The 27233-nt window shown below is 38.5% G+C and overlaps 2 protein-coding genes across 3 annotated transcripts; both read left to right on the forward strand.

Moving 5' to 3' along the window:
• The first annotated feature begins 10944 nt into the window (after positions 1–10944).
• LOC103415517 (probable receptor-like protein kinase At1g80640) lies at positions 10945–14800 on the forward strand. Of its 2 annotated transcripts, none has more exons than XM_008353842.4 (10): positions 10945–11440; positions 11732–11896; positions 12029–12279; positions 12384–12516; positions 12598–12661; positions 12742–12838; positions 12984–13086; positions 13762–13880; positions 13972–14061; positions 14215–14800. In XM_008353842.4, the coding sequence occupies exons 1-10, from the start codon at positions 11263–11265 to the stop codon at positions 14380–14382; spliced, it is 1368 nt and encodes a 455-aa protein (XP_008352064.1). In that variant the 5' UTR covers positions 10945–11262; the 3' UTR covers positions 14383–14800. The 2 variants fall into 2 exon arrangements, with proteins under 2 accessions (XP_008352064.1, XP_008352063.1); XM_008353841.4 differs by having other exon boundaries at positions 10957–11440; positions 11723–11896.
• Positions 14801–25752: 10952 nt separating this feature from the next.
• On the forward strand, positions 25753–26658 carry LOC139191665 (uncharacterized). The gene is made up of 2 exons (XM_070812655.1): positions 25753–26055; positions 26527–26658. The coding sequence occupies exons 1-2, from the start codon at positions 25753–25755 to the stop codon at positions 26656–26658; spliced, it is 435 nt and encodes a 144-aa protein (XP_070668756.1).
• Positions 26659–27233: the final 575 nt, after the last annotated feature.

Below are 27233 nucleotides of genomic sequence, written 5' to 3' on the forward strand. Positions count from 1 at the left end.
TCTTTGTCGTTGGCCACGTCACACATAAAGTGGGCCCCAACTGGGCCCATGATACCCCGCTTTAATTCGCCTCACAACAACTAATTAGGATCATACAAATTATACGTAGGTTCACTTCTAATATTACTGAAACATTTTATGATAAAATTCTTCGGTTGATAATATATGATAAAGTTGAAAATAGTATCGATGCTATGGATGATGAACCATGCTGGACTTAATTTTTTTTTTTTTTATCAAATATGAGTTATCGTAGTATGGTATTATTATTTTTGAATTGACTTGGGTGTTGATCAACCCGTGAGTTATCCTTCACAAAAAATATCACAAACCCGAACAAAGTGCAGGCCTTTATTTATTAACCAAGTGGGCCGATATATCAAGAGGCAGAATAAAAAATGGGCCAGTTTGTGTTCTAAGGAGTACAACAGTCCAATCCAATTTTGTGCATTTGCAGGTAGAACTAGTTTGTTTGGAAAGAGTTGAGGTTTTAGATAGCTTCACTGTTTACTTTCATCCCAATCTATCTCACACTCTAAATCTGGCTCTGCCATCGAGTCTGAAACGATGTTGTTTATGGTATATATTTTACAAGTTCATCGTACGTTATCATCTAGCTATGTCCATTCAGTTTATTGAGGGTTAGTATGGATTTGCTGTATTGTGGAAAGAACCAAAAAAACGCTATTTTCAAAAGCAGGAGTAAAGCTGCTTCTACTTTCTGTTGTTTTGGACTCATAATTTTGACAAAAAACACTTTTTTTTTTCATTTACCAAACATAATTTTTAAAATAATTTTCATAATGCCAAACCAATCCTGACACTCGGGTTTTATATTATTTAAATAAGATTATAAGTTCAAATCTCGACATTGAAAAAGAAGAAGGCTAGGTTGCCCATGTGTTACTAGGAGGATAGGATGACAATAATTGTCCTGGGTTGTATTGAATATGGAGGAACAGGATTCTCTCCGGATCTTTTGGTGAAGATCTTAGGAATCCATAAATTATATCTGTTTATCGTACATCGTGCGGTTAGTTTTTGTCATGTATTATTTGTATTTACTTTTAAATAAAAATATTTAAAATGATTTCTGATCGCACAATGTACGATGAATGAATATGATTCACGGATTTTTGAGATTCACAAAGAACATCCAACGAAGATCCAGAGTTGAATACGCATGCCACTGGATCCATAATGTCGGTGGAAAATGATGGCTACATAATTTAATCATTTAAATTTATAAGTCTGCACAAGAGACTTTTCGTATGTACAATGTTTATACTTTCTTTTCGGAATAAAAGAGTTGAAGAATATTAGTGTACATGTTTATAATTTTCATATTTACAAGTTCCAACGTCATTGAAACAAAGAGAGATTAACATCCTTCTAAATGTTATAATTTATTCAAACAAAAGGACCAAAAAAACATTTAAAACAAGATTGTCATCGCTAAATACCTCCAGATGAAATACTACGGATATTTTCTTAAAAGTAAGACTCTTTATGAACTCTCTGTCACTTCATGTTTTTAGCACATGTTCTATAATATTGTCGCATAAATTGACGTTAAGTTATGAAGTGATAAAAAATCTATAAAAAATCTCACTTTGAGAGTCTCCTTAGCCTTTCTCATAACTCTAGTAATTAAAACCAAACATTAATAACACATACCCATTAATAAATTATTCTACATAGCCTTAAGAGACTTTAATGACCCGCAACTCAAATATGAGAGATTTTTCAATATGTCTAAAATACGGATGAAAGATATAATTAGAATGATACTTAATAAAAACAATTTATTGTAATTATATAATAACATATGACGTACATCTACGTCAACGCGGTTGAACTAAAAGACAAGGTTGAAAAAGACACGGTATCATTCATTCTCGGATAGGAAAATAAAGACATGGTATCATTCAAATTTCTCTCCTATCCCTTTCGTTGCTGATGTCATACAGAAAACCAATTAAGAGCTTGCTCATTAGGCAAGTTATCTGCAAGACTATGACCCAAGTGAAAAATGAATAGCCAGAAGGAAAAATGTTAACTACTTGTCTTAATAGTTAGAGATGAATTTCATACTTGTATTCCATGTAATACGTTTTGCATTTGATTGTTGGCGTTGGTGAATCATACGACGTGGTTAGGAGAAATCTGAAATGTCTACATGAATCTTTCTGACCCCTGTTAAGGTGCCTTGGCAAAATCATTAGCTAGTCTCTTTTTTGAATTAAAGAAAAAAAAGAAGGAAAAATGTTGAATTTAAGGACCTAAAGTACAATGCAGTGATCTGGAAATATACGGAGTTCTGGAGTAATATTTGCTTGATTCAAAATATTAGAAGATTAATTTTATTTTCCTCATCAACCAATGACATTTTCTAAAATTGGTTGAGTGGCCACATCAGCCGTTGGTTGCAAAAGTTAATTAATTACTTTTAAAAAGGGAAGAGGATCCTCTCCTGAGCTTAGGATGGGGATTCTCTGACTGGACCATCCGGATCGTTCAAATTTAATCCAATGGTATAATTATTATAATTTTTAAAAAAATCCTCTGTTTGAAAACGTTGGATTAAATTTGAACAGTCCGGATAACCCGGTCAGGAGGATCCCCATCCTGAGCTCAGGAGAGGATCCTCTTCCTTTTAAAAGTATAATTGTTCTTCAAAGCAAGTTGGCTTTTAATTAAAACACATCTATCTTTTTGGTCTTTGTTTAACCAAAAAGAAATGGCACAAAAAGGTTGCGGAAAACAATATTAAGAATTTTTTTACTAGTTATCCGACCTCGTCTGCAATAATGATTTATTATTTATATAATAAATAATTAATATGTAATTTTTTTAAAAATTTAAATAATATATATAATTATATAAAATAATAAATATATTTTATATTTTAATATATTCTAAATTCTAATATGTTCTAAAGATTTTAGTGAATAAAGGAATTCTCGAACATTTGGTGATCTCAAATGTGTAGATATCAATGGTGATTCATTATTTCAATTAATCATTTATTCGGATAGAAGAAGATTATGTAAACACTTACTCGAAATTTTCGCGCTTTTTTTGTTTGTCTTTTTTTTCTGTATAATTTGAAATTGTAAATTTTGTATTTTTTCACATCCAATTTCTAAAAATTATTTTCATCCGTTCAGAAAATGTTTTTCATAAAAAAAAAAAAGAAGAGATTTTACTCAACCTTATGCAATTTTACTCGATATAAAAGTTGTCATAGTCAGATAACCCTCTTAAATATTTTCTCTTTAAATTATTGTCATTCTAATTTCTAAGTTGTAAGGTCCCACATAAACCTAGGAGAGAACAAGGAAAATAAAACAAGAGGAGGAAGAAGAAGAAACAAAAAGGGTCCTACATGCACAAATACATGTTTTTCCGGGGAATACGATCCTCGCCAAATCCTTTACATGGGGATGCAGGGGATCTCGTAATTGTGTCCGTGTATCGTACATTATGCGGTCGGTTTTCGTTAGGTACTATTTATATTTAATTTTAAATTTTAAATGATTTCTGACCGCATGATTTACGATAAACGGACACGATTACGAGATCCTCCGAATCCCCAAGAAAATGACTTGGCGAGGATCCAGTTCAAAAAAGAGAAAATCCCCAGGACACGATTACCACAAGTTTCTATTTTTTTTATTAATTAAAAGAGAAAATCCAGTTCAAAAAAGCCACTGCAATTAGCCGTATATGCATGCAAACATAATTTATGAACTTCCTTCTGGGTTTGGTGTATCCTCCTGCGGCTGCCTGGGCCACGGAAATTGGACTCACCCGAAAATAGATACGCTGTCTTACTATCTTGTATTATTATATAAAGAGGATGAGGGTCTAATCTGGATCATCTTTGTGGATTTTGGAGATCATTTTATTGTGTTTACTGGATATTGTGCGGCTAATTTTCGTCAAATACTGTTTACATTCAATTTTAAACAAAAAAACTCAAAATATTATTTAGCTGCAAAATAACAGATGAACGAATGCGATGAAGAATCTTCGGAATCCTATTAGATACCAAGAAAAAGATTTTACTTTGAGGAGGAGCAGCAGCAGAACAGTCGCTATCCTTTTTTGGTAGCATGATTAACAAGTCCAATTGGTTAATATATATACTCAAACATATGATCATTATTGTTAAGATTATTAGTTTTAATCATTGATCTACAACTTCTTTTTTAGTATAATCGAGGGGATGAAGATCGATAACAATCGAGTGAATTGAAAGAAAAATGAAAGTTACGCTACATGTTGAAAACGTTAATCTTGCAAACAAATATATTCGTTTTGTGCTTTGGTGTCGCCTTGATATCGTTCGCTCCATTTTTTTTTTTTTTTTGGTGAACGAGATAATGCATTACCCGGGCAAAGATGCCAAAGAGAACAAGAAAGCTAACAGCAAAGCAAACAGGCCAGCAACGACCAAGCAAAAAGGAGTACAAGGAAGAAAACATCCGACACCGCATCAAATGCTAAAAGTGTCACTCCTTGCACCCAAACTACCAGCCTAATGGGGACAAGGGAGATCGTCATTACACAGAACAAAGACAAGGGAAGATGGGGGTCGGTTAACCCAAACAAAATCACATACCTCCCTACAATGCCGCGACGCCAAACTGTCCGCTACCTTGTTAGCCGATCTTAGAACCCAAGACCAGCGGCAGTCATGGAAAGCCTTTCCCAGACTTGAGCACTTAGCGAGTAAAGGAAAAGCATCCCATCTGCCCATCGAATTCAGATCCTGAAGACAAGACACAGAGTCCAAAGAATCAGATTCAATGATAATATCATTCCATCCCATATACCGCCCCAACGAACAGCCATGAAAAATTGCCTTAGCTTCAGCCATAGCCACACTCGAAGCACTGATCTTCTTCCTGCAAGCAGCCACAAAACTGCCCTGATCATCTCGAGCCACCGTTCCCACGAAGCCCACACACTCCCTAGCAATCCAACTTGCGTCCACATTTATCTTGATGAAACCCGAGCCAGGAGGAGACCAAGAGACGTCATTGCCCTGAACCAGAGCATTGTTTCGGGGCCTACTACATGGGACACGATTAGCCTTAAGGAACATACCCACCGAATGATGAACAGCGACGATAACCTGCCCTGGATAAATTGGATGACGCTGAAAGAGAAATTTGCACCGAGACTTCCAAATGTGCCAACAGGTAACATCAATATAAGAGAACAATTTGATCCTATCACCCTTGTTAGCATAAGCCACACCATAAATTTCATTTAACCAATTTACCCAAGAAAAGATCCCCACCCTGCCAAAACCGCGAGTCAGACTTCCCCCATTCCACACCGCCTCAACCCACGGGCATTGGAGAAAAAGATGTTCCGTTGATTCTTCAGCCGAGTTACAGATGAGACACATGGGGGAATGAGAAGAGCGTCTAGAGAACAGGTTCGCCATCGTAGCCACTGCCGCATGAAGAGACTTCCACATGAAAACTCTTATTTTTGGAGGAACCTTCAAACTCCACATGCACTTCCATAACTGAGTCGGAATCGAATCAGATCTATGCGGGTGGAGGTTCCTGTGAATATGAGTCATAGACAAAGCCCAATGATAACCAGATTTAACCGAGTATGCTCATTTTTTTTCGAAAGGCCACACCAATCTATCCTTAAAGTTTGGATCGCCCAATGGGATCTCCAGAATCGCCTTGATCTCATCATCCACCACAAAAGGTTTCAAGAAGTCTACCTCCCACTCCCCAGACTCATTACAAATCAAAGAGCTGACCCTCAAGTTCCTAGAGACTTGGACCGTACCCAAAGGGGAAGGTCGTCCCGAAGGGATTGAAGGAATCCATCTGTCCACCCATACCCGGACCTCTTTGCCATTCATAATCTGCCAGTGAGCACCTTCGAGAATAATATCCCTTCCAACCAGGAGACTTGACCAAGCCCACGAAGCTCTTCATCCCCGTTTAGCGTCAAGGAGAGAGCAATTAGGGAAGTATCTGGTTTTGAGCACCCTCGCCCACAAAGAATTTGGATCCGATAACAGCCTCCAACATTGCTTAGCCAAAAGAGCATCGTTGAAGTCCGTGAAGCATCGCAAACCAAGACCACCATCTTGTTTTGATCGGCCCAAAAGTTCCTTAGAGACCCAGTAGATACGGTTCTCTCCCTCTTTTTGACCCCACCAAAAATTCGAAATCAAAGCATCAAGTTCATTGCAAAGAGTCGAAGGAAATTTGAAGAGGTTCATAGGATACGCCGGAATTGCTTGCGCCACCGCCTTGATTAGGATTTCACGCCCCGCCTGAGATAGAGTAGACCGCTTCCAACCTTGGATTTTTCCTAGCAGACGACCTTTGATGTAAGCAAGACCGTTCTTTTTTTATTTCCCCCATATAGCTAGAACACCCAAGTACAATCCCGGATCACCAACTATTTCCATACCAAGAATGGCAGCAAGTTGGATTGAAAGAGACTCCGGAACATTTCCCCCAAAATAAACACTGGATTTTGACTTATTGACCTGTTGTCCCGAAGCCAAGCAGTACTCATCAATTACCTGAACTAAATTCCTGCAATTTCTCTCATCAGCCTTCATGAAAATCAGAGTATCATCAGCAAAAAATATATGAGAGATCATAGGACCGGCAAGGCCCATTTTTACCCCTTCAATCTGTTTTCTTTCACCCGCCTGTTTTATAAGCAGAGATAGCACCTCACTGACCAGCAAAAAGAGATATGGGGACAGGGGATCCCCCTGGCGAAGCCCGCGAGAAGGAGCGAACCGAGGTCCAGGTTGACCATTTAGCAGAATGGCGAAACTAACAGTGGAGATACACCCCAGGATTAAAGATCTCCAGCGACTATCAAAGCCCATCTTCTCCATGACTGCCAGTAAGAAGTCCCATTCTACCCTGTCATAAGCTTTATGCATGTCCAGTTTGATTCCCAACTCCAGCTTGCATTTCGTCTTTCTTGTTTTGAGGAAATGGAATAGCTCATGCGCAATACCAATGTTGTCTTGAATTTGTCTACCTTCCACAAAAGCATTTTGGGTTGGAGAGATCAGATCCGGCAGAAACCTTTTTAAGCGATTGGCCAAGACCTTGGAGAGAATTTTGTAAGAAAAGTTGCAGAGGCTGATGGGACGAAAATGAGACACAGACTCCGGGTTAGGAACTTTCGGAATTAGAGCCAGATGAGTTGCATTGATTCGCAAGGGTTGTAAAGACCCTGCCATCAGATCCTCAATCATATTATTTACGTCCGCAGCTATTATATCCCACTGTGATCGAAAAAAGATGCCTTGGAAACCGTCGGGGCCAGGGGCTTTGAGCCCACCCATATTTAAAGCAGCCTGTTTAATTTCGTCCGCAGAAACCGGAGCCGATAATGTAGCATTCATCTCCTCTGAAACCTTAGGAATGACGCAGTCAAGGAGGCCACCCCAATCCCTATGTCCCGATGAAGAGAACAGATCCATAAAGTGCTCATCAAACAGCCTGCGAATCTGATCAGGATTATCCACCCACTCCTCATTATCACTCTTGAGAGTAACCACCTTATTCCTCCTTCTTCTTTGTAAAGTAGACTGATGAAAGAACTTTGTGTTGGCATCCCCTTCCTGTAGCCACTGGACCCTAGATTTCTGTTTCCAAACACTTTCCTCCTGACTCCACAGAGTGTCGACAGCTTTTGAAACATCCTCAATTTCTTGAGAGTTGCTTCTCCAGTCCATTTGAAGCAGTCCCAGATGGTTCATCATCTTCTGAATTTTCCAGCGTCTCTGACTAAATTTCCTTCTACTCCATCTAATAAGCCGAGCACGGCAGTCACAGATTTTTTTGTTCCATCTCTCAACCGAGTTGCCTTCCTGGGGTAGCTCCCAGACTTGTCTCACAATCTCCTTGCAATCATTCTCGTTTGCCCAATAAGCCTCAAACCTGAATATCTTTTTCCTAATATCCACCTTCGGAGCACAGTGCACTATAACATGATTATGGTCAGAACCCAACGCCGTGCCAATAGAGACCAAGCAATTTGGCCAAAGAACTTGCCAATTTTCATTCCCAAGCGCACGGTCCAATCGTGCCTCCACAAGTTGCCCATTTCGATTCCCTCGCCAAGTGAACTTAGGGCCATTATAGCCCAAGTCCGATATCTCCAATTTGCACATAAACTCCTCTAGATATCTTGTGCGGTTATATCTCACTTCAGCTCATCCAGATTTCTCATGATCCCATAGGAATTCATTAAAATCCCCACCACATATCCACGGGGTATCATTCGTTCGCTCCAATTTAATATTGATGGCTTGGCTAAAAGAAACCATTGTCCTGCTACTTGTAGTGAATTTTATAGGAATTGGCATGGTTGGTTTCTTGGTGGTGTTTGTCAAGGTATTGGTCGTCACAGTTGATTTTTTTTCTAGAATTATTAGTTGCTATCATTGATTTTGATTTTGTTTATTAGTAGGGTTCCCATACATTTTTATTTGAAATGTGATTCGTTTCATGTTCATGATTGTTTTCGGTCATTAATGAATTTGTCCCTCCTAAGCGTACACATATAATTCATAATTTTTTTTTTTTTACAATTATAACAGAATTAACTGAATAGAGACCAATTTGCATATGCCATTCTACCATTTTCTTCAACAAATGGCATTTATTTTATGTACATTTACTTTTGTTTTGTTTGGTTTGGTTTGACAAATAATTCATGCATTCAATTGAATACCTCATACCAATAAAAAAGAAAGAAAAAAAATGAGGATTATTTAAATATTAATCATGTCATATGTCATTTATCATTCCAATTCCCAATCGATGCAACTAATACCTAAAAATATCCCTTCGTTAGTAAAGCCAAACAATGAGTGAGATCGATGTTGTTTAATATCCTCTTAAATTATTTTACAAAACCAACCACAAACTAAAAAATGCCAAAAAACTCAAAGAAAATTACACACAAGGTTGAGCACGTGTGATGATGAACTTTGGAACTAGAGGCACGCAAATAATCTTGCGAAATGTCAGCTATTTCATTTGCATGCATAAAACTCCCCCGAGTGTGACGCTCCACCCACTTTTAGATCTTCAATTGACCATTTTTTTTTTTGGTGTGAAAATGTTGAGGATGAGGGGAGGCTACCCCATGCTTGGGGTAGGGCATATTGTAAGTTTTTTGAGGTTTACAGATGACCCATTAAGAGGGATTGCCGACAGCGAGATTCAGACATAAGCCTTGGTCTCACGAAGATAGCGCTCCTTACCAACTCAACAAATCCTCATTGGCCTTCAATTGACTAATTTTTGTTATCACGTGTGGATCTCCCTAATCCTTAGCAATTAGGTTTTTAAAAAAAATTAGAAAAAAAACTAAAATAAAAGAAATTTCCCCATATAAAAATAAGGACTAACATGGGGATATATAATACAATTTGTTACCTGTTTTTCACCAAACACGTGACAAGTCTTATTTGTTTTGATGAGTATTGGATGATTGATGGTTATTCCAATTTTGTAATTAGAATTCCAAAGTGTAATCTTAGAGAGCCCCCATGAGGAATAATAAGCATTTATTTGTTTTCATACTTATGTTGTAACGTATTATAATATAATATGGATGAGAATATTTTCCACACCCAAAATAGCTAACTAACATCATCTCACATTTAGGGTGTAGATGGTAGATACAACCATTTTTGTGATGACAATCACTCCACTAAACTTTCCGGTGCGAAATGCTTATGTTTAGTTCCGCTTCCTAAAACTTCACTTTGATCTCACTTTGCCTTTATAACTTAAATGTCACAACTTCACTCCCTGAAACATATGTGGAATGCAGCACCCAATAAGACTATGCCTCATGTGCAATAACATTGATTATAAATCTTCATTATGCGTTAACATTCAATAATAAAAAAATATTAAGTTTAAAAAAATTGAAGAGATGAAAAAAATAAAAAAATAAGTTAATTAACTTGGCTCACCCAAATCAAACTCACACAAAAAATTAACATACCTAAGGCAATGTGGAGCTTTTTAGTTTAATAGAGACAATTTTTAAGTTTCAGGAAACAAAATGGTATCAAAATATAGTTTCAATGGTAAAATGAAGTAAACTTCGAGTTTTTAAGAGTAAAATTGAGACTTTTAAATTATTAAGAGTAAGGTGATATTAAAGCCGTCGAGTTACAGGGGACTTCTCAAAAAAAATAAGCCCCGAAGAAACACTACATTGTCTTGCACACATGTCATAAGTAAAGAATATATGCACGGAACTTATTTATTAGTAGCGAAAATGACATTGGATTTCAAAGAAACTGAGGATAATAGCAAGAGTCTTGACTTTTTAGGATGTTTTGAGTTTTCGTATCCCAGCCCATAAGTAACATGATTTTTAAATAATTTTTACCGTTTGATTTTTTAAAATTAGTCTTCACCGTTTTGTAGTTTCGGATTATTAGAAAAAAGGATAAATTTTAAAGGATTAATACGATTAATCATCGATTTTGTCTAAATTTAACCATTTATTATTAGGTGTTGAATTTTTCACAAGAGATCTCAATAATGCTAGTAGTAAAAACTCTTATATATTAATTGTATATTATTTTATCATGCCCGACATGAGATCTTATTTTCCAACGAAAAAATGGGTTAATATCATAGGTTAAGAAGAATACAATATTGAAAATATACAACAAATACCATTTTCAAAAGGAAAGAAAAATTATGGATCGGTCACACTCACATCAATTTGTTTTCTCTTTCTACTTGTACATGAAAAAAAAATAAAAAAATAAAAAAATTCTAAAAAAAAAATGGAGAAGAAATTAGTGGTGTATTGAGTGCCCACATGATTGGTGTGTGCAAGTGTCCCCACAGACACCACCAGAGCCTAAAATACAGCTTTTTTCTCTGCATCGCCTTTGTTTTCCCTTTTTACCTTTTGCAGCGAGAAAAGATAGTTTTAAAAGGAAGCTCAAAAGAAAACATGGCTACTTGCTAAGTTGAGAGAGAGAAAGAGAGAGAGAGAGAGAGAGAGAGAGACGGACTCAGAATTCAAAAACTCGCAAGGAGAAGAAGAAGAAGAAGAAGAAGAAGAAGAACAGAACCCACCATTCCTACTCTCTCTCTCTCTCTCTCTCTCTCTCTTTCTCTTCCATTGGAACCCACAATTTCCATCTCCATGCGTGATTGAACAGAGTGAAGCAAAAGCAAAAGCAAAAGCAAAACAACAACAATGAAGCTGCTGCTGCTTCTTCTTCTTCTTCTTGTTCAAATTTTGCTTTTGCTTCTTGTACAACCAAATCCCATTTGTGTTGGCGCCACACCGACTGACCCATTTCTTTCCTCCATATCTGCTCCTCTCTCCTCGCCCATTTCTCCAATTGCTTCATCAATGGCTACCTTCACTCCGGGTACTCTCTCTCTAGACTCTTCCTTTTTCATTTCTAGCAACTGGGATTTTATCTGGGTCACGAGTGCTCCACTCCGAATTTTGAATTTCAAAAATGGCCGCCAAATCGTGCATTTACTGCAATCAATTGAGTTAAATTTCTCTGATTTTATCGATTTCTTGCTGAAATTACCCATTTTTTGTTGATGTTGGTGCAAAATCTGCATGCTTTAATGTGTTAGATTCTGCCCATTTGATCAAAATTTGCTTAAACATTGGCTCTATATATTTGTTGTGGAATCAGGTATTGCAGAAGGAAGTGAAGGGCATCAAATGGGTTCACATAAGAAAATGCTAATTCCACTCATTATTACTTGCACTGCACTTGGTGTAGTTTTTTTGTCACTGTTGTGCTTGTGGATTTACCACAAAAAGTTTCAACACAAATCCCACAAGAAAAGTGGTCAGAGCAGCTCAGGTACTTTCACTTTTACAAACACTTTTTTGGTCCCTAAATATTGCTTCAATTTGTGGGTTTTAGTGTTTTTGTGGATTGCTGGCTGAGATTTTGTGTTTTGCTTGGTTCTGTTTCTTTGGTTTGAATGTGAAGATGCCGAGAAGGGGCTTGCATTGGGTCCATTTGCGGGTAAATTCAATTCCATAAGGATGGTTTCTAAGAAAGGATCTGTTCCAGTAATTGAATACAAGGTACTAGAAACAGGCACCAACAATTTTTTGGATAGCAATATTATCGGTGAGGGTGGATTTGGATGCGTTTATAAGGGTCGGTTGGATGATAATTTGCTTGTTGCAGTCAAGAAACTAGACTGTGCAAATCAGGATGCTGAGAGAGAATTTGAGGTAACCTTTGTTTGACATTTTAGTTGGAGTTTTTTTATTCATCATTTGTCGATTTTATCTGGCGTTCTTGTTGTACTCAATTGAATTACCATTTGGAATTGCAGAATGAGGTGGAGTTGTTGCATAAAATTCAGCATCCAAATATAATTACCCTTTTGGGTTGCAGTATTAATGGTGACTCAAGGTTCATTGTTTATGAACTGATGTATAGCGGATCTCTGGAAACTCAATTGCACGGTAAAACAGTTGTTTCATTCTTCTATTTTTAATCTCAAGAAGGTAATCAAATGGTGCTAATATCTTTTCAAATTGTTGTAGGACCCTCTCATGGTTCCGCATTAACATGGCCCATGCGAATGAAAATTGCTCTTGATGCAGCAAGGTGAGCTTGGTTTTCTCAGTTGTTTTCTTCTTGTTCTTGGTTCTTACATATTAACTAACATATTGGCCACTGTTGACCAGAGGGTTAGAATATCTACACGAGTACTGCAGCCCCCCAGTGATCCATAGAGATCTGAAAACATCTAATATTCTTTTAGATGCCAACTTCAATGCCAAGGTAGGGTTGTATAAATTATTGCAGTGTCTCATCTTTCCTTTTTAAATAGTAAGTTTCCATTTAAAAAATGGCTGCAATGCATTATTAGCCTCTTGCATTTAATTTCACTGATTTTTTTTCTCTCTCTCATGGTTGCTGGTTTCAGCTCTCTGATTTTGGTCTTGCCGTGGCTGACGGGGCCAAAAATAGTAAGAACATCAAGCTTTCTGGAACGTTGGGTTATGTTGCTCCAGAGTATCTTTTAGATGGTATGCCAACTAAACTTGTAATAATTGCAACATGTATTCTTTGAATCGCACTGATTGAATTTCAGTTTTCTTTTCGCTTAGCTAGTTGTTATCTAATTGTTCTTTGGCCCCTTGACAACAGCAATGGCACTAAGTTTGATAGAGATATTAAAAAATGTGTCTTTTAATTAAGCTATATTGGGTCCATAGCTGCACATGTTCTGCTAGTGGATGCATATTCCATTTCAGATCTGGAAGAGGAAATTCCATACCTACTTGCTTTACCTCAAGCTTAATTAATCGAAATTAGGGATGGTGTGAGCCATTTATGTTGAACTGGTTTGAACACGAGAGAGGAGAAAGGTAGTTGCCGGCATTCAATTTTTGGGTGACATGTTGATTTTCTGAAAAGTTTGGACTCCCATTGAAGAAAAGTTTAGCTGATTAATAGTGAAACTTTTGGTTATAGACGCGGTTATAATGCATGCTAGATTCACATGTTTAAACAAATAACAGTCACCAAAATGCACGTAGTCAGTTAAGATACCAAGCAGCATAATTTTCTGAAGTGTGGTGCAAGTTTTGCAGACTCACGGTTCCATTTTGTTGTAGAATTTGAAACATCATTAAGCTTGATCTGTTTATCTCTTCCAATTTTTGGCGGTATATAATAAAATCACTCGTGTGATTTTTTAGGTAAATTGACGGATAAGAGTGATGTCTATGCTTTTGGAGTTGTGCTTCTGGAGCTTCTACTAGGAAGAAGGCCTGTTGAAAAACTTTCACCAACTCAGTGCCAATCTATAGTCACATGGGTATGCCTTTCTTGTAACTGCTCTCCATTAAATTTATTTGCATTAATTCCCACTAAAAACTAAAAACTTCAAATTCAATGATGTAATACAGGCCCTGCCTCAGCTCACTGACAGATCAAAGCTTCCAAACATTGTGGATCCCGTGATCAAAGATTCCATGGATCTGAAGCACTTATACCAGGTTTGTGAATTACAAATCCAGCCTGCTCGATTCTAATTAGCTCCATGATAAGACTCCTGCTTGACTCTGTACATTGACTCCTCGTTCTGTGCTGAATGGACCTGAAATTTCATGCCTTGGTACAACTAATGAGTTGCAATGTGTTACTTACAGGTTGCTGCTGTTGCTGTGTTATGTGTGCAACCGGAACCAAGTTACCGCCCACTGATAACAGATGTTTTGCATTCCCTTGTTCCTCTTGTTCCGGTGGATCTCGGAGGGACTCTAAGAGTTACCCAACCTGGACCTCCGGAAAGCACCCCATTGTCTCCTGGTCACTGATGCACGAGAAATGCTTCATGATGCTTCTACAACATTTTTGGGTGTCCACTGCTCTAATCCCTCCCCCAAATCGCTCATTGATTTGCATTTGCTAACAAAGATCTTGCTGGGAAGTTAATGCCTTCGGTTATTGCTGTGGAAGAAAGTCGCCCCGGCGGGGTGAAAAATTCTTGGTATAATTTTACACCTCTGTAAATTGAATGAATTTGGTTTAAGAAACTTGTGCATATGAGGCGCATTCGTCCAAGACGCTAGCTAATTTCAATTTTGACCCTTTTGTTTTCAGTGTATGAAATCAGCTAATTTTCTGGGGTCATTTGAATTACCTCTGGAGATCTGTTTGTTTCTCCTGAGAGTGCTCTAGGATTGTAAAAGCTATAAATAATCTTTTTCTAATGAACTAAAATTGTTATGTAAAGCATCAATACTACCATCTTAGGAGCATTGCCGTGAAAAAGTTCCTGGTACATGAATTAGATTCTAGCCACCAAACTAAACAAAGTTGAGGTTTCACTCATGTGTGGTGGCACTTTAAACACGTGTGCAACACGTATTTAGTGACATGTAGTATGCGTGGTTATTAGATTTCATATGTAGGCTATCATATTCTGACACCAAGAAAGAAAATGAGGTTCATTTTGAGACAAATCGGCAATAAGAGTAACCCAGCTCCTTAAACGCAACTTTGATAGAACTTCGCAACTTTTCAACGTGAGACAACACTTTACATTCTTTAGTGTAATTAAGTTCCCCTTTTTCACTTGGACGACCTTTATTGGGCAAAATTTTGACCTTGGTGTGGCCACTGTTAAGTCTACACTTCTAGAAAACACGTCTAAGTGGCAAGGTAATAATGTTTCATGATGAATTTTATATGAAACAAAATCCATCTATGTTGCTTTTCGTAATTGCTCTTTTTTGTATGATTGGAGGAAAACACAGCTTTTTTTATTTGCAAAATTTGGAATGCATATATGGATTCCATATTTCAACGAGACAAGACTGCACCCTAGTCAAAAGAAACTCATATAAGTTTTTTCATAAGGTTAAACTGATACATCTGAAGTCTCGTGTTCAGTTTTCCCTTCTTTAAATAGTGACGTCTCATATGTGCCATTCTAGCTACTTGGATTGACTTTTGAAAAATTTAATGGTGATGGGGCAAAGTAGAACGTCAAACATCGATCAATGGATCACATCATTACTTTTGAGAAGTGATATGGAGTTCGATCGTATTTTTAGGGGCATTACATCAGTTAAACCTTACAATTTTGGCTGCAAACTTTCCTATCCAGTAACAATATGGGAGGTGATTTCCGCACAATTTTTTTTTTCTTACTCTACACACATCTATTTAGTTTTGTCCCCCGATTCTATATAGATTTAACCTATCTACAGAAATCATTTCCTTGAGAATTTGTGTACAAAGTGAAAGCATACGATCAAGAACATTAAGTAGTGAATTAAGCCCTCATGATTTACGATCTCATAATTGTTTCCAACTGTATATCTCCGGGGACTAATAATATAACAATCTTAATAGAGACTTGCAGAGGATTTGTATGCCCATAACACAATGAAAACAAGGATTTGCAGAGGATTCATATGATCTTAAAGCAATGAAAACCAAAGAATTTTCGTGTTCTTTTCTACTGGTCTTTGGGGTTGACATGTTGCTTGCTAGGGTTCTTCTCCTCCTTCATTGCCATTGCCTTGTGATCACTTCGGTTACGAACTAGCCTATAATTATGCAGATGGTGGATTGTCTGCGTCCCGGGTTCAAACCCAACCCCCCTTCTTGAATAAAAATAAACTACCTCTAAATTCTAATTATGAACTAGTGAATCTATGAGTTTAGTGATCTGGAGCAGCTGTTTATGTAGAACAGAACATTTGTGGTGGCCCATCTCACCCTAAAGCACAAGTAGATTAATCATAAATGAGTGGACAAGTAGGTTCTTCTATGAGATAGAAGAACACAAACATTATTCCCAACAGTAATCCCCAGCGTACTGATCTTTTGACAGTTCTTTATTCTATGGTCTTTTATCTTCCTCAGCAAAGTTAAAGTAAAAGGGACCATATACGTGCCAGATTTTAATTAAATATTGTTGGCAACTATAAAGTAATGATCTTCAAATGAATATTAAAAGATTGAACGGTCTCAATTATGAAAATTTTACAATGAAAATACATTATAAGTGAAGGAAAAGAAAGACAAAGTTTTACCATCGCATATCTATATAGGCTTATGAGTTTATCTTCTCTAAGAAAATCATATTATATAATAAAGTGAAATATTGAATATTATAGTCTTTTTAAGATGTTAAATAAGGGACAAATATATGAACATGTCATTTCTTCTCATACAGATTCACGCATTCTTCGATTTCAACTAAATAAACACGTGATTAAAATCTTAAAAGTGCTTTTGTATAAAACTTACAATTGTTAAGAATATTTTTCTTTGAGAGTTGTATCGTATGAAAACAAAGATTTACAGGAAATCTGTAAAATATTGGTTTAGATGCTAGTCCCATTCATGATAGGTCAAAGTTCAATCAATACTGGCAAACAGTGAGGTAATTAATACTTTAATTATTAGGGTTTGTTTGAAGGGATGTTTTTTTTTGCGTCCATTCGCTTGCTCAAATGGGCTTCCGATTTGGAAGCAAGGAATGCGATCAAGCTGAGCTTCGTCCAGCCAAGAAAATGAGTTTCGGTTCAACTCCTTTGTTTCTTCATATTTTAGTAGTACTTCTGTTTTAATGTTAAAAAATGTCCCATTCCAATCCCCAAAAAAGGAAATTGGTGGGTTATATTTTTGAATGGGTCAATGGTACCATGACATGTCATTCTTGAACCATGCTAGATGTTGTGTAGCCTACCGGGGAACATGCTCGATGGTTTTCCCTTTCATGGATTTCTGTATCACAAAAACTCAAAAGGCAATACTCTTGATTTTATTCTTATTTCCAATGTATTAGAAGTAGGGGTGCAACTTGAACGGGTTGTTGGGCCAATTGGAAGGTCAATCCAACCCCAACCCAACATTCATAATTTGGGTCGGGTTTCATTTCGGTTCATTTGGATCCAAGCTTAATTGGGTTTGGGTTTACTTGGGTAGAGTTCGGGTTGACCAACTTTTTTGAGTTTAATCCTTTAAAAAAATTAAGTCAAATAACATTAGAGCTAGTTAACTTCAATATTATAAATCAATCAAAACTTGAATTCAATTCCACAAATTAATATCCACTTAAAAGTTAAGCCAAATACGCAAGTTTTAACCATGCAAAGTTTGAATTAAACATACAAGAAAATACCAGAGCTTGTATGAAATGAAATTGTACCAAATATTATAAAGGTTGTTGGTTGTTGGACTTGGGTGTAATATGCGCATTAGTTCATTTGGGTTATAATCGGGTTAGAGTGGTTTGATAAATCGGGTTGGGCATGGGTGGACAAAGAATCAACCAACCCAACCCAATAAATGACCAAATTGGAGTTGGGTTGGGTTCAGGCATGTAATAACTAGGAAAAAGTCGGCTTGTTTGGGTTAAAATTCGGATTGAATATGAGCGAGTTTAGGTTGGCCCAATCCAAATTCGCCCCTAATTGGAAGTAGAGGATGCATACAATTAGAAGATTTTAATTTGTCTTTAACATAAAAAAAAATATAAAATGAATATAAAAAATAAAAGTGAAAAAAGGTAATATTAAAATTAACTAATAATTATATTGATTTTTTGGACTAATATCCAAATGCCCCCAATATTTAATTAAAATCTTGCACACATAGAGTCCCTTTTACTTCACCTTTGCTGATAGATAAAAGACCATAAAGTAAAGAATTGTCAAAAGATTAGTACGATGGGGATTATTGTTGGGAACATCTCATAGGGGTACCTACTTATCTTCTCATTTATAATTAACGTGTCTTAACAACAACATGATTGGAACCTCATAAGGGACTCGTATTATATATAAAGTGAAATATTGAATATTAAATTTTTCTTAAGATGTCAAATACGGAATAGATATATGGACATGTCATTTCATATACCAATTCATACCTTCTCTAACTTCAAATAAGTAAACACATGATTAAAGTCTTAGAAGTACTTTTGTATAACTTACAATTGTTAAGAGTAATTTTCTTGGAGAGTTTCTATCGCATGAAAACAAAGATTTTGCAGAGAACTCATAAAAGATTCGCCGGATGCTAGTCCCTTTTATGTTTGGATTTTTTTGCAGACCTTATTTGAAACATGCTCAACTTTGTATAATAATGAACTAAAAATATGAAACGTCAATGTTCCATCAATACCTGTAAGAAGCTTGTGCATATGAGGCACATTCGTCCAAGACGCTAGCTAATTTCAATTTTGACCCTTTTGTTTTCAGTGTATGAATCTGCTAAATTTCTGGGGTCATTTGATAATTTACCTCTGGAGATCTGTTTGTTTCTCCTGAGTGCTCTAGGATTGTAAAAGCTATAAGTAATTGTTTGGGTTAAAACTTGAACTTTGAGCTCAAAAGGGAGCCCGAAGCCCAGCCAAAGCCCAGAAGGCAGAAAAGGGATTTTTTTCCGACTAGGTGCAGATCATTTGCACCACTTGTTCACCTACCTAGATACCAATTGGTGTAGACCAGCAAGCTAATCATCCCAAAAGCACTTTACAGTGGCAGTACAAGTAAAAAGATGATGAGTCATTGCCCTTCAAGCTGCATTCGGGCAAGGTTAAAGCTAAAGAAGGCTAAGCCAAACTGTCTATAAAAGAAGAAAGAGAAATCAGATATGAGGACACTCAAACAACCAAACAAATACAAGCACAAACTCTGCTTAAGCCAGATTTGCTTTCAATAAAGCTGTAGTCAGCCCAAGCCTTCATCCATTTCGGGATCAACCCTCACCTAAAGCCTTTGTAAAAGCTTTGCTACCTTATATAAATCCTGCTGTAGTATCGATTTCTTTCTGTAAACTCATCCCCTTATCCCTCTTTCTAAAACTCTCAAGCCCCTCTATAAATCACAAAGATAGGAAGTTGCAAGACGACCAGTCTTGCCCGACAAGGTGAAACCTTGCCCGACCCTCTTTGTGTTTTGTCTTTTCATTCATAAGTCTAGTAATATGTTGTATACTTCCATTTGTATCCAGGTTAGTTCCAGCAAGTTGATGATTAAAAGACTCCTCAGTGCTTGAATCCGATTGGAATATGTAGTCACAACTTAAATCAGATCTAAGTTCTAAACCCTCGGGCATGTAAGATTGATCATCCAAAAGTCCTTGGTCTCAAGGCATAAAAAAGAACCTTATGTGGACTTAACCCATCCACGACAGTCTTTGATAACAAGAAGTCCGAAGTTACTTGGGGCGCAAGTAATCGACCTATTTCTTAGTTTTATTTCTGTTATATTGTGATTATCGTAGAACGTTTGAGTATAGAAGTAATTTTGATGGGAAGCCTCAAGGCCTACACCTAAGGCCCTACAAAGGCACCTATTTGGATGCATTCTGCTATTCGGGCTCGGGTAATTAGAAGTATAATAGTCATAACACTTCTGCAACCAATGAAATAAACATTATATGTTCGAGTACTGGGTTAGTTATTGATGGGAAGCCTCAAGGCCTACACCTAAGGCCCCACAAAGGCACATTTCATAACTAAAACAGCCTCTCGGGTATATATACAATTAAAACTCAACATCTGTTTTACATCTGCCATGCTAAAGATGGCAGTGGCACGCCTGAACACTTAAAAGTTAATCTTGATTATGAGCCTCAAGGCCTACATCTAAGGCTCTACAAAGGTACATTTCAAAGTTAACCATGTCTTTCTCTTTCAGCCTTGTCGACAAGCCTTGCCCGAAAAGATTTGCCCGACAAGTCCGCCAGTAAGCAGAAGCCCGACAGAAAGCATCAGCCGGCACCAACCTCTCGGGGAGCTGTGTGCTCGTCGGCTAGGAAACATCCCCAACGGAAATTCTAGCCACGAACATAGTTTTGGCACGCCCGGTGGGATACTTTTAATCAGATCTTACTTACCAAAGAAACATGTCAAGAAAACCTGAAGATTTAAAAAGAGCGGTTGTTCCAGACAATTTTGATGAAGACTTGCAAACTACCTTGTTGCAAATGTTGCAAAGATTGGAGAGAGAGCGCATCCGCAGGCTTTAGAAGGAAAGCAGACCTAGTTGTAAGACCAACTATTCCTATATCTTTACCTCAACTTGGGGAAAAAGATAATAGGGAAAGAGAGAAACTTAAAATCAACCAGCCAGAAGAAGCAGTGGCGGACAAACATACAGATCCTTTCTCAGAAGCCCCAGTAAATATGATCAATATGGCATGGGCCGAGAAGGGGAAAGAAAATGTCACAAGGGAAATAGAAGAAGGAAGACTGGCTGACAAATCCACAAAAGCAGTGATCAGATTGACCGAACATCCAAAAACAGCTATAATCAAAGGGATGGTTCTTTGCAGTAAATGCCAATGCGAGTGTGGGCTCGAAATACCACCAGCAGGAGTCCTCATGGATCATGAGTTGATCAGAAGAAAGGAAGAAGAAGAAAGAAAAGAGGCCCGTGAGAGAGCTAGACGGACTGCAGGAAGAGATACTTCCCGAAAAGTTTTCCAGCGGTTAGGAGGCGATTCCCAACCCAGAGCTTTATCAGAGATATTTTGCAATCATGAAGCTTCTGAGGAGGCAGAAGACAAGGATGCTAAAAAGCCAAATGAGAGGGGTGTAGAGCATCTTCAACATGGCCATATGGGAAAAGAAGTCAGGAGAAATGATAGGATAATAAATCCTGTCAAGAAAGATAACCCTGCCCGCCTTGGGGGAAAATGGTACGTGGTTGGGAAAAATGGACAGCCCGTTAAACAAATGGGAGCCTCCATGGTTAGAAGGGTCCAGAGGCAACACTAAGCCTACATGAATTCTTTAAAGACCCCCGCGACGTCTGAAGCATCCAAGAATCAAAAGTTTGAAAAAACGTCATCTGGGGGGAGTAGTCAGTTCCGCTGGAGGAGTAAAAAAGAGGTGGAGAGGGCTAATAGTAAAACAGAAGGTGAAGGAAACCATGTATCGCAAAGCCTACACCCTGGGAAATATAGGATCTTGAGGAGAGCTCAAGAAGATATGATCATGATGCTAACTCTCGGATGGAAGACGGAGCCTATTTGCTATGGAACGGTTTCGCCTGAAAGAAAACCACATTCTCTATCATTAGCGGATCCTTTCGGTGAAGTTCCAAAGCAAACACCATATTCGGGCATGAATCAAGGGGCACCAGAAACACTGCTTCTAGAAGATGTGATGGCCTGGTTAGATGAGTTCATGGAACAGATCGGGAACAACAAAGAAGAGCTGCCAGAGCCTAGCAATTTTCATATCAACATGGCGTATGTGTTATTCGCCATGTTTGGTGCCGAGCCTAATCAACCTGCCACTATGGAAGGAGACTATGTGACGATGGAGCCAATGATGGCCCATGTCAGTGTTGAGATAGCTGAAGAAAGAGAATCGGGAAAAGCTGAATCTTTCGAAGCATCTAAAGATGGTCATTTGAGGATCTATACGGATAAAATGGTGTTCAGCTGTCCAAACATGTTACTAGCCAACCATCTTAAGCCAATATATGTTGCGGCTCATTAGGAAGGGATGCCTTTCAAAAGAATTTTAATTGATGGAGGAGTGGCTGTTAATGTACTGCCAGCCAAGCAAATGAAAATGATAGGGAGATGCACATAAGATCTTATTCCCACGGACCTCACGGTTTCAAGCTTCTCGGGCGCTATCACCAAAACTCATGGGATATTGCCCTTAGAAGTGGATCTGGGGTCCAAACAAATCATGTTGGCATTCTTTATGGTAGATTGCACTTCTACCTATGGAGCCTTACTTGGGAGGGATTGGATCCACCAAAGTCTCGCCATACCCTCCACTCTACATCAACAAGTGGCAGTTTATCATGAGGCAGGAACAGAGGGACTAGGCTTTTAGGAGATGGTGGAGGCCGAATCATGGCCATTTCTCCCCACAGCCAATGTTGCGGAAGCGAGTTTCTACAATCTCAACGTAGGAATTCTGAAATGTTCAGGAGCATATAAGAACGGCCGCCCTACCAAGGTGACGTCCCAAAAGCTTTTAGAACAAGGAATGCTCCTTACTAGAGAGGAGTGGGATAGACCTTGTATCATCCCAACACCCCTACATCATCAATGATAGAACAAAAGAAGAATGATCAGGAAATGGCAGTCATGTCCCTGATTAAAAGACTGTTGGTGTATGGAAAAGGAAGAAAGCAAGAAATGGAGCTCTTAGACAAAGAAGAGCAGGAATGGCAGCTAGGAATTCCGACCAATCAGGATAAAAGTAGAGAAGAGCTTTACAGAGAAGAGTTGGATATGGCCATATGAATGGCCGAGTGTATATATGACTTGGATGGGCCAGACGACTTGCCTGAAAGCTCGGAGTTAGTTGAATTTTTGTGCGCAGAACCGGACAAACCACCACCAGAGGTTCAGGATCCTTTGGAAGTCATTGATTAGGGGACAGATGAAGATCCAAGACCTATACAAATCAGTGGCTTGTTAGAAACTAATGATCGGGCAAAGATTATCTTTCTTTTACAAGAATTTAAAGATTGTTTTGCTTGGCATTACACTGAGATGCCAGGTTTAGATTCAACCTTGGTGGAACACAGAATGCCCATCAAAGAGGGGTATAAACCTGTAAAGCAAGCACCACGAAGGATGTCAAAGGAGATAGAAGAGAAGGTCAAAGAAGAAATTGAAAGGCTGGTAAAAGCTGGATTTATTAGACCAGCTAAATATGTAGAATGGTTAGCCAACATTGTACCCGTTTTAAAAGCCATAACAAAAGCAGCATGATGTTGTGTTGATTACAAAAATATTAATGGCACCACATCAAAAGATGAGTATCCCATGCCCATGGCTGATATGTCCATAGATGCGGTAGCAAAACATAAAGTCTTATCTTTTATGGATGGAAATGCCGGGTATAATCAGATAAAGATAGCCCATGAAGATATACATAAAACAACTTTTAGGTGTCCCGGTCATGTTGGGGCATATGAATATCTAGTCATGCCATTCGGGCTTAAGAATGCTGGTGCAACCTACCAAAGGGCAATGAATGCCATCTTTCATGATTTGATTGGCCAGAACATGGAGGTATACATTGATGACATCGTGGTAAAATCCAAAACAGAATAGCATCATCTGACAGACCTCATGCAAGCTTTAACAAGGATGAGGATCCATAAGCTGAAGATAAATCCAAAGAAGTGCGCATTTGGAGTAAGAGCGGGCAACTTCTTGGGGTTCCTGGTTCATCAAAGAGGAGTATAAGTGGACAAAATAAATCACGGGCAATAATGGAGTCGCCTTCACCCACCAATAAAGTACAACTTCAGAGGCTGCTAGGCAAAATTAATTTCTTAAGGAGATTCATTGCCAATTTAACGGGCAAGATTCAACCATTGACTCCTCTGTTGAGATTGAAGGATAAAGAAGATTTTGAGTGGGGACCACCACATCAAAGGGCTTTGGATAGCATCAAAGCCTACTTGACTTCTCCACTAGTGTTGGTACCACCTCAAAGGGGAAAACCCTTAAAGCTAATATATCTCAGCTTCAGAAAAATCAATCGGAAGTCTGCTGGCTCAAAACAATGAAGGTGGGAAAGAGCAGGCGGTGTACTACCTCAGTAGAATTCTGACCGAGGTAGAAACAAGATACTCCCCGGTGGAAAGATTGTGCCTAGCTCTATATTTCACTGCCAGTAAGCTGAGGCATTACATGTTACCTTGTAATGTGCACATCATTGCTAAGACAGATGTGATAAAGTATATGTTGTCAAAACCAATGTTGACGGGAAAGATTGGGAAGTGGATTCTAGCATTATCAGAATTTAGCTTTCAGTATGTACCCTAACGGGCAGTAAAAGGCCAAGCAATTGCCGACTTCTTGGTGGAGCATCAAGAGTCTCAAGATGAGATAATCAATATCCCGGGAACCTTGGAAGTTACTAGTATTTGGATTCTGCCAAGCAAAGATATCTCGGGTAAAGAGGAGTGGGTCTAGCAAGAGATAAAAATAATGACTGGCCTCTGGATTACTCCTTGGAAGCTTTATTTCGATGGTTCATACACTCAAAAGGCCTCTGGAGCTGGGATTGTCATTGTGAACCCCCAAGGGGTTTATCATTATTACTCGTTCCTCCTAGATTACCAAGGGAACACCAATAATCAGGCAGAGTATGAAGCCTTAATAATTGGTTTGGAAATCTTGATGGATCTAGGGGCAGTAGAGGTAGAGGTGTTTGGTGATTCAGAGTTAGTAATAAACCAACTAAATGGGGATTTCAAGTGCAGACATATCACCATGGCAGGATATTACTTGGCGGCCATGCAATTGCTGAGTTATTGGGATTATGAGATATCAGTTAATCATGTTCCCAGGGGATCCAACCTAGCGGCCAACGAGATGGCGCAATTAGCCTCAGGTGTGCCAATACAGGAAAGAAAATATGGGGTAGATGTCGAGATTCAAAGAAGAATCCTTCCTTCTATTCTAGAAAGAGGATTCAGTCTGGATGTAATGGTTTTAGAAACCGAGATAGAAGATTGGAGGTCGCCTATCATTCATCATTTAAAAGATCATTCCTCACCCACAAGCAAGAAGAATAGACAGCAAGCAACCAAGTATGTCTTATGGGCGAAGAACCTGCTAAGGAAAACTCCAGACGGGTTACTATTGAAATGCTTAGGCCAAGAGGAATCTATGAGAGTGATGGCTGATGTACATGAAGGAATCTGCGGGGCACATCAAGCTGGAACGAAGATGAGGTGGTTGCTTAGAAGGTATGGGTATTTCTGGCCCGACATGGAAAAAGATTGCAAGTCCTATGCCTGAGGCTGTGAAGAATGTCAAAGACATGGACCACTTCAACATGTGCCTTCAGTACCTTTAAATCCAGTATTCAAGCATTGGCCTTTCAGAGGATGGGCAATGGACTTCGTCGGGCAGATTTATCCAGCTTCTAGCAAGGGGCATACTTTCATAATTGTAGCAACGGATTACTTCACCAAATGGGTAGAGGTTTCGGTCGTAAAATCCATAACTTCAGCTGCAGTCAAGAATTTTATTGAAACCAAGATTCTGCACAGATTTGGGTGCCCGAAACTATAGTAACGGATCGTGAGCCATCTTTTATTTCAAAAGAAGTTGAAGAATTTGCAAGCAAATACAAAATAAAGATGATCCAGTCTAGTCCTTACTACCCACAATCAAATGGCCAGGCAGAATCCAACAACAAGATTTTGGTAAACATTATCAAAAAAATGGTGACAGATAGTCCGGAAAAATGGCATGAAAAGCTAGGGAATACTCTGTGGGCATACCGAACCTCTAAGAGGGCAGGAACAGGGACAACACCTTATGCTTTAACTTTCGAGCAGGATGCAGTGCTTCCCATGGAGATCAACGTGAGTTCTGTCAGAATTCAAAATCAGTTTGGGTTACACAGTGAGGAGTATATCGAGGCCATGTGTCAAGGGATTGAAGACTTAGATGTAGCCCGAATTGAAGCCTTGAACCAGATTCAGGAAGGAAAGCGAGCTGTTGCCCGAGCTTATAACAAAAAGGTAAATATAAAGTCTTTCAAGGAAGAAGATTTAGTGTGGAAGACAGTCCTCCCTCTAGGGGCTCATCTTAGGGGCTTTGGAAAATGGAGCCCGACATGAGAATGTCCTTTTATGATTATTTGAGTATTAGACAAGGGAGGATACTACTTGGCGGACCTCGAAGGAAATTGGCAGAGACATCCCATTAATGTCAAATTCTTAAAAAGATATTGTCCTACATTATGGGATGTTAGAGACTGTTATATTGAAGAGAATGCAAGATAAAGCAGGCTTCGGGATGTCAAAGTATAGTGTTTGTTCATCAATCATTCAAGAAGACAGAAAGATAAATTGATAAAATAATGTTTTATTCATTTCGACAAATTGGTGAAGTTTACATCAGATTCTGCCCTAGTGCATTATGTATGGTTCCTTTTGGTTGCAGGTGTCTCAACCAGTTTTTTGTTATCTTCATGAATGGAACCCGATCAGGTGATCGGGTTGTGCGGCCAAGATAAGCTTGATAGAGGACCCTCAATGCGAACCGTCGTCAGGTATGATGGTGAAGCCCGACTTATCAAAGCAACGAGCAGGAGGGCAAGTTATCAGAAGGAGACCGCCTGACCAAAGGTGTTGGAGATAGTAGACATTTGATGAAAATCCTTTTTCTCACGAAAAGGGAGTTTTAGGAAACCCCAATTGAATTCGGAAGAACCCTTTTTCCAGCTTTAAAATAAAACTGAGAAGGCAGAAACGTCTAAGGGAGATAAAGGAGGAGGCTGAAAAAGATCTGTTGGTTGGACATGAGCAATTTCGAGCCTGAATTTATAGAAACCTCAGAAGATAGCTCAAAGGTCATGAGAAGAGTAAGAGACGCTAGATTGCATTTGTCCCGTTTAGAAAACACAAGTTCCAAGATGAGGTATACAAGCATGCGGCTATTCAATCAATATTGGCGCCTGGAATTCCAGCCTGAATATTAATTGAAGGGGGCACTGTTTGGGTTAAAACTTGAACTTTGGGCTCAAAAGGGAGCCTGAAGCCCAGCCAAAACCCAGAAGGCAGAAAATGGCTTTATTTCTGTCTAGGTGCAAATCATTTGCACCACTTGTTCACCTACCTAGAGACCAAGTGGTGTAGACCAGCCAGCTAATCAGCCCAAAAGCAATTTACAGTGGCAGTACAAGTAAAAAGCTGAT

The sequence above is a fragment of the Malus domestica genome, chromosome 15 (genome assembly GCF_042453785.1).
Source record: "Malus domestica chromosome 15, GDT2T_hap1".
NCBI classification, from domain to species: domain Eukaryota; kingdom Viridiplantae; phylum Streptophyta; class Magnoliopsida; order Rosales; family Rosaceae; genus Malus; species Malus domestica.